The following is a 10,515-nucleotide window of genomic DNA, read 5'->3' as shown; positions in this document are numbered from 1 at the left end:
TTTATCAACCAATAAGAAGCTCCACATAGTTTCTGCCGGAAGAGGATCATTTCTAGAAATACTATATCTACTTAATTCAGTGGAGGGTGCTAGCGATATTTTACTTTGGTAGCACAGTTGAAACTCGACCTCTGTGCTTTTTGCTGAACTTAACTGAGTCACCACTTGCGTTTTCAATTTCTCCTTCGACGCATGAAACCGATATAACTCTCAGGACTTGAAGAGATAGGAATGCCTAAGGCATCAGGCATGGACAACAACTCGCATGAGGACAGCCAATACACCACAGACAACATGGCTTTTCATCGTCTAAATGAAGAAGTGAACTCGGAGAGTGCAAAGTATCCCTCGGGTTTAAAAGTAGCCCTAGTCTTTTGGGCTTTGTGCTTGACTGTATTCTTGGTGGCGCTGGTTCGTACTACACACTCGCTTCCCAGCAATGGATCAATCGCCTTTCGAAGGACAGAAGATTGGTGGCTAACAGTAGGGTTCTAATTAGGATCAAACAATCATTGCTACTGCAATCCCCACTATTACCTCCCAATTCCATAGCGTCGAAGACATCGGATGGTACGGTAGTGTCTTTCTCCTCACGAACTGCAGTTTCCAGCTCTTCTTTGGCAAGCTCTATACCTTATTTCCGCTCAGATGGACCTTTGTGAGCGCTGTATTGGTCTTTGAGGCTGGCTCCGCCATTTGTGGCGCGAGCCCTAACTCCGCCGCCCTCATCATAGGGCGAGCCATTGCTGGGATTGGAGGCGCTGGTATTTTCTCAGGCGCTCTGATTATCATCGCCAAATCAGTGCCCTTGTCGAAGCGACCAGCCTTTACTGGAATAATCGGCGCAGTATGGGGTATAGCAAGTGTGATTGGTCCCTTGTTAGGGGGGGCTTTTACAAGTGAGTCCTCATTGCCCTTCACCATTCGTTCAATTTGGTGCTAACATCAAGGCTACAATCCCAGCTCATGTATCTTGGCGCTGGTGCTTCTACAGTATGTCACACGTATTCTCTGATGTTCTTAGCAGGGTTTGAACCTGACCTGAGCCTAGTCAATTTGCCAATTGGTGCTATGGCCATCCCTTGCATTGTTCTTTTCCTCTCGCAAAAGCCGGAAACCAGGCTGAAGCCGAAAGGCTGGGCGACCTTAAGCCAATTCGATCCCGTCGGGACGATCTGTTTCGTTGCTTCCATTGTTTGTCTTTTGATTTCACTCCAATGGGGAGGAACCCAATATTCATGGAGAGATGGCCGCATGATTGCGCTACTGACGGTGTTCGGAGCGCTGATGATCATTTGGGTACTAACGCAATGGCGAGGCGGCGACAATGCGACAGTCCCCCTTCGTGTTCTGCGGCAGCGCACAGTTGCCTGTTCGACATTTTATATTTTCTTTGCTAGTGCGTCGTTTGTTTTACTCATATACTATTTGCCAATCTGGTATGTGTGGAAATTGCCCTCAAAGCCCACCCCCCCCCCCAAACTATCGGTTCTATCGCCTCTATTGATACTGAAGATTGAGGACAGGTTCCAAGCAATCAAGGGTGATTCTCCTGATCAGTCCGGTATCCATAACCTGCCCACTGTTCTGAGCGTCGGTAAGTATAGCGCTCCATGCAAGGCCTGATCAACTGAAGGAACAGCGCAAACTAAAACGAAGCAGTGATATTTGCAATCGTGAGTGGCCTGGGCGTCTCACTTGTGGGATATTACAGCCCATTTATGATCGCGGGTTCAATCATAATGGCAGTTGGCGCTGGGCTGTTTCTCACATTTAAAGTCGAAACACCAACATCGATGTGGTATGTGATTGTGGATTGACACTCGCAAGCTCTTCAGCTGAATGTATCTAGGTTTGGTTTCCAAGTTGTCTTCGGTGCGGGGGCTGGTATTGGAATGGAGCTTGCGAACATTGCTGTTCAGACAGTTCTTCCCGAGAAGGACGTCTCCGTCGGGACATCATTGGTGGTCTTTGCTCGCTCACTTGGAGGTGCCATCTTCGTCTCCGTAGGCCAGAATATTTTCGGAAACCACATTGTCACTGAAATGCGTGCACAAGTTCCTGAACTAGACCCTTCTATTGTCCTTCAGTCCGGAGCGACCGATCTTAGCCGCACAGTGACGCAAGCTATTTCGGGCCAGGCCGACACGGTAGTTGCTCAGGTCTTAGAGATATACAACAACGCGATCGTCCAGACCTTTGTCCTCGCTTTGGCTTTAGCCTGTGTCGCCATTACTGGTGCCATGGGCGTCGAATGGCGATCCGTGAAGGACAAACCCAAGGAACTAAAGTCGGAGGAAAATCCTGGACGCGTAACTAATCCTTGACATAATTTCATGTGAGTGGGTTGAAGCAAATCCGCCGGAAGAAGCAGCAACGGGGCTTGATGGGTTTAATAGTATCGATAGAATACGAGAATATGTACACTATAAATATGACCCTCTCGTCATGTAGAAATTCAGGAAATAGCCATGAGTGAAATCATGACACACGACTCTCATGACGGATGGCCATTCTGATGGAGCATGTCGACATTGAAGAATTCCCAAAACCAAGAGTCAGATGCTAGTTCACGCTGATATGGTTCAAACTCTGTACCCTCATTATGTATAAGAGGGTAATCCGAAGCTTTGGCAGGCTGGGTAAGCGTGTCAGACTGTCCAAGTCCATCCATTGGCTCAAGATGGGTTATTGTTGGCGTCTGTGTATGGGTCGAAGGGACACAAACAGTTGCCCTCGGCGCTGGTACTGCAGGGCTCAATGGCCCATCAGCGGTCCGGAATGGACGGCGTTCCGTCATTTCAGTTCCGTCAGATCGGGGCAAGGTCTTGGTTTTGTAACTGTGCCACCACTGCTTCAGCTGAGGCATGAATAGGAATGCCCTGCTCAAAGCACTGCGCTCATCTTTCGTAATGAGCCTCTTCGAAACAAGCACGAGGTGTTCAAGGTACATTTCTATTCGTAATTCGCTGGAAGTGACCCATTCGCTTATTTCCCGCCTTGATAATGTGATTGCTTTTTGTACTTTCAACAGAAGTATCATCGCATATATCACGCGGCCGCCATAGATATGCGGTGGTAAAGCAATCATGTCGGACGTGGATAATCTTAGGAAACAATCAAGCAGTCCTTGCGCCGCCCGTATGGTGGTGCGAAGCATAAAAAGGAAGGATGGGTCGAAAACGTGCGTGTCGATGAAGTTGCACGTCTCCAAGGACTTTAGGCTAAAAGGAGCCTTGAACTCAACGATGTTGTCGTTGACATGTAAGATAGGCTCATGTAGGTACAGTAAGCTAGCAAAGCTGCCAAATTCGACCAGAGCTGAATCACACGATTGTCATTTTTTGTACATCATGCCAACAGGGACGTACTTTCAAGGACGACACTCACATTTGTCAATAGAGGATATTTGGTTGAGAGGCAGGCTTTCGATTTGAGACTTGTGCTTTTGGACTTCCGTTGATATTTTCGGGTCAGATAAGAAGACGGAAGAGACTGGATCACTCAGGAATAGCTCTTTATTAATGGCGTGGCAGATAGACTCCGTTGTTACAATTGTGCAAAAGAACTCATCTGTGGGAGATACTTTGGCCCGTCGCAAATCGGCCACATAGTCATCATATTGCGCGCTCCAGGCGAGAGAAGTTGGCCGTCTCAATATTAAAGATAGACTAAAATATAGTCAGCTTTGATAATCACTGAAAAAAGAAAATTACGCAATAAATCCACCTTCCAGATAAAAGAAGACAACCGAGCCAAGCACGCTGTGCTTCCACCTGATCCCACAACTCCTCGGCTGTGCTGGCTGGCTTTGATGTGTCAATAGTATCCAACCCAAGATCTATGGCCATAGTTGTGGCAATAGAAGCCAACTGGCTCAGGTTCATTTGCTTATAATCATCTGGTGCTCTGTACCAAAAGGCTGCGACCTGAAGAGCTTGAACAAGCTCAAGCGACTTTTCACCACTAACAATCGCTCGGTCTGCAACATGAAACTTGGCTTTAACTGTCAAGTCTCTCTGCTGGGCGGGGGTGCAGTATCCAGCAGAAGCGATGCTGATTATTGACAGGAAGAGTAATGGCTTGGTCTCTCGCACAAGTGCAGCCGTTGTGCCAGTTGGAAACATAACAACCGGGCATTTCGGAGCGAAATTGTCTACGTACTGATGAAAGATCTGCTCCGCTATCTTTGGGTTGACGACAGAGTTCATCATGCGTCCAAATTGCTCGCTTCGACTGCAAGATAATGGGTGAGACGCTATTACAACTCATCAGCAGTTCTAGGATATGACCTAAAGGAAAAACGAGGGAATGCGGTTAATGAAACTCACAAAGTGTGGCGTTGGTGGGTTCTCCTTGAAAAGTCGCAGGTGCGTCCATGTCCAAGTCGTAATCAAGTTCAAGTCTCTCTGCTGTTCCTTGACGATCAAAGAAAGCTGTTCCGCTACGAGGTTGTTGCGCATGCAGTTTAGGACTGGGGGAGCATGAAGCTGCCCCAGTCGTAGGATTTTCGACGGAGCCTTTCTGCGATGGCGGATACAGAATACATTCTTTATTCCGCCGCAAGCATCGCAGGCATCCTCTCTTGTCTCCCGTAGTGAGCCTTTCGCAGCGAGACTTGGAGCTTCGGCATTCTATACAGGCTGTTCTCCGCCTCAAATAGGGGGTTGCTCTGATCTTCATGTCAGTCACACCACACGCCCCGTATTATGGCCTCATCAGGCTGACAGGTCCCCAACATTTTGCTGCAACGAACCCGTGAATCATTTATACGAGCAGACCGCTCAGGGTAACCAGCTGGTTCTAATCTGTCCCTTCCATGGCGTTCCGGAGATGTAATGCACATACTCTCATCCGATACTGCCTTGGGGGCAATTCCTGTACGTGCAGGATGCTGCACGTTGCCGTCTTGCCCCCTTGGCTGAGGTCGGGACACAGCAGCAGCGATAGGGACCGGGGCAGGGTGCCTGTTGGCAGCCTCTAACCTGAATCTCAGGAAAGCCATCTTGAGCTCATCCGTTGTATTATAATATGGGTTTTTATTACCGTCAAGCTCCCAGCAGAAGGTCTGATGTAAACTTAGAACTTTGCAGTGTTTGCATTCCTTTAGCCACAGCCTACGAAACCCTGTACCCTAACTTACTTACCGGTATCTTACAAACAACTCCTTCTGGGCGGGAAGGCAAGAGAAGTACCACCCAGGCCAGCAGGCGGTGGCCGGCGGCAGCAGAACGGCGATAAGCGCACGCTTTTGTCAAGGGGATTTAATAGTCCGTAGTTACGTGTTACCTCAGGCAACAAGGCTCCCATTGCCGGAATTCATGGCTATCGCCCTATGTACAGTAGATTTCGAATCGCGCAGGAAATATAATCTAGCTCATAATATGGTTGGGGTTCCTCATGTTGTCCTTGTGCTCGATCTGAAACTGCTATGGGAACGAGAATTACTAGTTTTCTACCGGACTATCGAACAATCAGATGATAAACATGACAGGCTCATGGTGGTTGTAAAATCACACTGGCCCATCAGTCAAGAGGCAAACCGGAAGTCAAGTCTGGGCGACGTTGTCAGCTTTTGGAACTTGTAAAGATAATTAGTCTGCAACCTACCGTTTATTGGTCATGACTGAGTTTTCTCGCAGATACTGTTGCTTCTGTTCACTCGTAAGGGCATTCCATTTCTCAGAATTTCGCCTGTTCATATCAGCAGCCGGGCAAGGATCTTTTTGATGGACTGCAGCGTACCTATTGCGCCAATCATAGTATAACTTTGCTCCTATGAAGAGGAAGAAGCTGACAACCGCCAATGCGATCGTGACCTTGTTTCCCTCTCTGTAATATGGCGCATCATCGGTTCGGTAGACCTATATATCCTAACGTTAGCACCTGATAAACACACACTAATCCATGGGGGAGCGTACGTTTGCAGCGGCAATGCTACTAATTTGTACAGACATATTGTACAAGGCAGAAGCGACCGTCCTTGTCCGGACAGACCCTGCATTCCGCGAGGTTAATGCCACCACCACGGGATGAATGCTGGGCCCTCCGACGGTGAGGGTTAGGATGGCAAATCGAGGCCAGGGCATGCTTTTCATCGGGAGTGTCTCGAGTGCGATCAGTAGGATCAAGTACCAAATCTCAACTGCGGCACCGAAGAGCAAACGCTGGTTGGTACGCTCTGCGAGCCAAGTGGTGGTGACCATCGTTATGATGCTGACGACAGCAGAAGGGATGACGAGTAAATTGGTTTGGAAGGTGGTGAATCCTTGCTGACGCAGTTGCAAGGTGAGGTAGTTGGTGGCCGGGGTATAGGGAATCATCCAAATCAAACCAAGAGCGTAGATCGGCCACATGTGGTAATCCTTTAATGAGTACCAGAGAAGCTTTGGTGTTACAGCTTGGCGATTGTGCATGGTGCCTTTACTTGGATCGTCGCGAATGACTCGATTCACCATGATCTTCTCTTCGCGCTCGTTGAACCATCCATCTTTCCCTCGGAGTCCACCTTTGGTCTGGGTTGGGCCTGCGGGCATCCAAAAAGCAGCGAGGATTCCAATGATACCAGTGGTAAGACCTTCGTACGCGAAGAGGTACCTCCAGGAACCGCCACCGTTGGAGTCCTTGATGTGGAGGAGGCCAAAGGCGAGAAATGCGCCAATGATGCTGGTCAGCGTGTATGAGATCCAGAAGCATGTAAGCCGCTTTGGAAGTTCGCTAGATTTGTAGAAAAACGACAAGAAGAGAATTGTATCGGGTATGAAGCCACCTTCAAGTAGTCCAAGCAAGGCACGGAGACCTAGGTAAGCTGACTTGGTCTTCAAGAATGACTGACACGCTGCAACTAAACTCCACGCCACCATCTGAATGGGAATCCAGCGATCGGGACCCAGTCGCTTGGAAATCAACTGCGAGGGCATTTCGGCAATCAAAAAACAGACCAAGAAGATGGTTTGACCAGTGTTGTAGTCATTGCTGGTCATTTTCAGGTCTTGCAACAAGGTATCCGACAACGCCTGGCCGATATTTCCTCGATCCAGTTGCAGTGCAAAGAAGGTAACACATGCGAATGTGCAGACACGCCAGTCAATCTATAGCCATAAGTCAGGTCCGTAAATAGGGATGATGAACTGTCCTACCTTTCTGACAATTTTCCTCTCTTCCTCTTCGGTCCATTCGAAGTTAGGGTCCCAGCGATGTATGCCCTCATAGCTGTCGATTGGGCGATAGAAGCGATGGTCTTCTGTTTCGAAGGTGCTTTTACCCGGGAGAGGTTGGCTCGGGTTCTCCTGGCGCTCTCTGTCGGAATCATATTTTATACTGGCCCCCGGAGAGTCAGTATCGACCTCGGTGGTAGAAACAGGCACCGTCTTTGGTTCGTCCCCAGCCATGTTTTCTTGAGTGCCAAAAGTTGGTGACAAAATCCATGGCCAATGTCTTTGGGCCTGAACACACAGCTTTATAACGATCTGCGCCTAATAACGACATATCGCCGTAGAGAATGTCGTGACTGCGCAGATGGATGAGATAATTCTTCGACGGCATCGCCTAACGCACGCACAACTCTATCTGGAGCGGGGTTTTAGGAGAATCTCGTAACAAAGCGCAATTGTCTAAAATCGTACTTATTGTTAAAGTATGAATTTTGTATAGCCACTGGTCAGAATCAAGTTTGGTGGAAATCTAGCCGACTCACGGTATACCAAGGCTTGCATCACCCCGCGATCTCACACGCAATCGTAGCGGGAAATGGCTCAATGTCCTCCCCTCGTTTCAAATGAACAAAAACTTGTAAAATCTAGAACGTTGACTGTCCAGATGTTGCGACCGAGCTAAGTTAAGTCTACTTTTCTAGCAGAATTTCGCAATCCGGCATTGTATTTGGTCTGGTAGGCCTACTTTGTAAGTCTACTAACACAAAATATATAATATTGAAATAGACACCAGCACATGATAGTTAAACTTCAGTTTTTTGAGTCGGTAACTACTTACACCGATCAGTACTTTTCTTATTAGCTTTAAAAGACAAAAAAAAAAAAAAAAAAGGGAACAAAACAATAGATTCATTGTGTACTGACTCTCCGGATGTCGGTTGCTAGAGCATCGGCTATCGGTGCTATGGCGACATCTAGAGCAACAATGGTGAAGAATAATGCGAGATTACTATCCATGCAATATCACTAGTCAACCTGTTATATTCCTACCTCTTATCTATCCTATGTACTGGACAGTTTGCACTTTTGTCAACATTAGTAGTAATCAAACTGGTAGGTAGCTATAATTATTATAGTATACAATACTGTGATCGTTCCAAAATGCCATAGAATATAGTTATGGATAATTGAAACTAGAACTCGCCGTAAAATCTTTAACTAATATGGAAGCCGAGGTGTAAGACGGAAAACACCGAGGTAACTGGAAGACAAGATAAGAAATACGACTCAATCCAACGTTTACCCCAGCATTCAACCCAGCAGTTCCTCCGTCATAACCTTATCAACTTCCTCAAGATACATCAGAATATCTGATCCTTCCTCAAAACCATCATTAAAGCTGTACACCAGCCGCAGTTGATCGCGAAACGTATAGATAAATAACATGCTCATACCAAGGACCGTCTCAGCCCCAAACATGAAATCCTCCACAGTCACGGTCGTACCATATGTATGCTTCAGATGCTCCTCCACAATACCCAGACTGCTAACTAGGGCATCCCTCGATATAGGCTTTGCTTGGAACTCGGGAGTCTGCACCATATCGCGTAGCATGCATGTCACATACCCGCAGATATCCCGGTTCTCGGTGTTGTTCTTGAACCCAGTCTGATAGTGCTCGTGCAGTGCAGTTGCCGCCTCGGAAAATGAAGTGGGAGTATCGAGTACGAAAGGTAGGGGAGCATAATAGAGCGAGACACCATAGTCACTTGTGTTGTGCGGCTTTGCTAGGTACGGCCTGAGGCTCAGAGAGTTCATGGTAACGTATCGTGAGACATTGGCAGTTGGGTCAGCGTACTTCGTGATTGTCTGTATGTATGCGGCGTGTACTGCAGAGGTGACGCTAAACGATCTATCCTTGCAGCCTTTGATTACGGCGGCTGTTTTCTGCGGTGAGAGCACGTATTTTCTTATTGTGAAAGCAACCTGATGGAGCCTTGCCGAGCTTGGAAACAGGGCCGATGCCCGGCATGCTCTCGGCCACAGGACCAAGCAACTCGGCTGTTCTGTCAGCTTGCTGTGGTGTTGGTTGCTCTGAATTGCCCAAGACCTCTTCGAGCACCGGAGGGAGTCTGAGATGTTCGTCACCAAAAGTGATTTGAGCCAATGGAGCGACCAGAGCGTTGAAGTAGCTGTGCCAGAATAGTTTAATCCCAGTACCTTCGATGATGGTGTGGTGGACTCGCAAGACAAGTTCCGACGAAGCAGGGATGTAATACAGCATAGCCTGCTTGATCAGCTGTACGGATCGACGCAGTTCATCCGCGTCTGATGCTGAAGAAACCACAAACGTCTCCTCGACCCATTTCGCCACACGGGTCTCATTTGCAACTTCATATATTAGCTCCATGTTCTCTACAGTGGCAGCGATTTGCGGCTGTTGGTATCGCCACTGGCGTCAGGCGTACTTCAGTGATGGCAGCACATCCGGGACATCAAGTTCAACTCTTACTTTCGAGAGGAGAGTATAGTGCTGTCGGTCGTCACACAACGCCGCGGAGACACCCCCGACGAAGTTGAAATATCCCTCCATCCCACTCAGGGGACGTGTCCAGCGGGTGGGTGAGCTACGTGACCAAGGCATTGTTGCTGTGGACTTGCGAAGAACGACGTATAAAGAAAGAGACTCTTGCATTTGAATGGAGCAAACGGAGCAAGAACATAAGACTCACATTTATGGTCTTCACGAAGCTGATGTTTCTTCTAGATTCTCTATGGACATAAATCCCTTTTGGCCGTCACGTATCAAACCTACCAATAACATTGGTCGACTGGCATTGCTCAGCCCTAGGATGTCGTCGTGATGATCGCAAGCCAACCACATTGTCACCCACCCTTTGACGGGTCTACCAATAATCGACCAAAGATCGACGAGAATATCCTCCAACTGGAGCTGCACGTTATCGGTCTCCTCAAAAAGTATAAGCGAGCCCTTCGTATCCCGGACCTTGGACGCAATGACCTTGATGGCGATAGAAATCACCACTTCCACATATCGCCTTGACTTTTTCCCCATCTTTTGTCGGCAGGATGAATCAGCGTAGGTCTTGGTGTAGATAGTCCGGTGCATCTCTAACTCCCAATATAGTAAGATGCTTCCATCGCCAACGATCCACTTTATCTCCATTTTGGCGCAGCGTGACCAATGATGACGGATGTATGTGAAATTATATCTCCACCCTAACGCGGAGTGACATATGAGCGAGTGGATTGGAAGCAAACTACTGAGTCCTCCGTAGATAGAGGTTTAAGATCAACGATCGTGGGTACGCGCGATGTTGGCGCAGCAATGGACTTCGAG

General features: G+C 48.0%; 4 protein-coding genes across 4 annotated transcripts; 1 reads left to right on the top strand and 3 right to left on the bottom strand.

The window, feature by feature from the left end:
* Nucleotides 1-294: 294 nt before the first annotated feature.
* BDV27DRAFT_167852 (MDR family MFS transporter) lies at nt 295-2,327 on the top strand (the record flags this gene model as incomplete). The annotated part of the gene is made up of 7 exons (XM_032074610.1): nt 295-411; nt 500-899; nt 964-993; nt 1,052-1,439; nt 1,527-1,597; nt 1,663-1,801; nt 1,853-2,327. 7 exons carry the CDS (start codon nt 295-297, stop codon nt 2,325-2,327), a joined length of 1,620 nt encoding a protein of 539 aa, XP_031923481.1.
* Nucleotides 2,328-2,412: 85 nt separating this feature from the next.
* Nucleotides 2,413-4,483, bottom strand: BDV27DRAFT_41417 (fungal specific transcription factor domain-containing protein). The gene is made up of 3 exons (XM_032076571.1): nt 3,730-4,483; nt 3,391-3,671; nt 2,413-3,321 (listed from the first exon to the last, which is right to left on the bottom strand). The coding sequence occupies exons 1-3, from the start codon at nt 4,212-4,214 to the stop codon at nt 2,498-2,500; spliced, it is 1,590 nt and encodes a 529-aa protein (XP_031923480.1). The 5' UTR covers nt 4,215-4,483; the 3' UTR covers nt 2,413-2,497.
* Nucleotides 4,484-5,530: 1,047 nt separating this feature from the next.
* Nucleotides 5,531-7,391, bottom strand: BDV27DRAFT_148732 (major facilitator superfamily domain-containing protein; the record flags this gene model as incomplete). The annotated part of the gene is made up of 5 exons (XM_032070957.1): nt 5,531-5,555; nt 5,611-5,694; nt 5,746-5,864; nt 5,922-7,091; nt 7,140-7,391. 5 exons carry the CDS (start codon nt 7,389-7,391, stop codon nt 5,531-5,533), a joined length of 1,650 nt encoding a protein of 549 aa, XP_031923479.1.
* A 1,074-nt stretch (nt 7,392-8,465) lies between these two features.
* BDV27DRAFT_148731 (uncharacterized protein) lies at nt 8,466-9,798 on the bottom strand (the record flags this gene model as incomplete). The annotated part of the gene is made up of 3 exons (XM_032070956.1): nt 8,466-9,079; nt 9,117-9,606; nt 9,640-9,798. 3 exons carry the CDS (start codon nt 9,796-9,798, stop codon nt 8,466-8,468), a joined length of 1,263 nt encoding a protein of 420 aa, XP_031923478.1.
* Nucleotides 9,799-10,515: the final 717 nt, after the last annotated feature.

The sequence above is a fragment of the Aspergillus caelatus genome, assembly GCF_009193585.1.
Source record: "Aspergillus caelatus strain CBS 763.97 unplaced genomic scaffold BDV27scaffold_214, whole genome shotgun sequence".
NCBI lineage: Eukaryota > Fungi > Ascomycota > Eurotiomycetes > Eurotiales > Aspergillaceae > Aspergillus > Aspergillus caelatus.
This window is presented reverse-complemented; position numbering and strand designations above follow the sequence as displayed.

What these genes read in the sequence shown, in the direction of transcription:
- BDV27DRAFT_41417 (XM_032076571.1), bottom strand. Translation starts at nt 4,214, where the DNA reads ATGATGAACTCTGTCGTCAACCCAAAGATAGCGGAGCAGATCTTTCAT. An exon ending in TGTCTTCTTTTATCTGGAAG is followed by an intron (nt 3,672 to 3,729) that starts GTGGATTTATTG and finishes ACTATATTTTAG; the next exon opens with TCTATCTTTAATATTGAGAC. An exon ending in AATATCCTCTATTGACAAAT is followed by an intron (nt 3,322 to 3,390) that starts GTGAGTGTCGTC and finishes CGTGTGATTCAG; the next exon opens with CTCTGGTCGAATTTGGCAGC.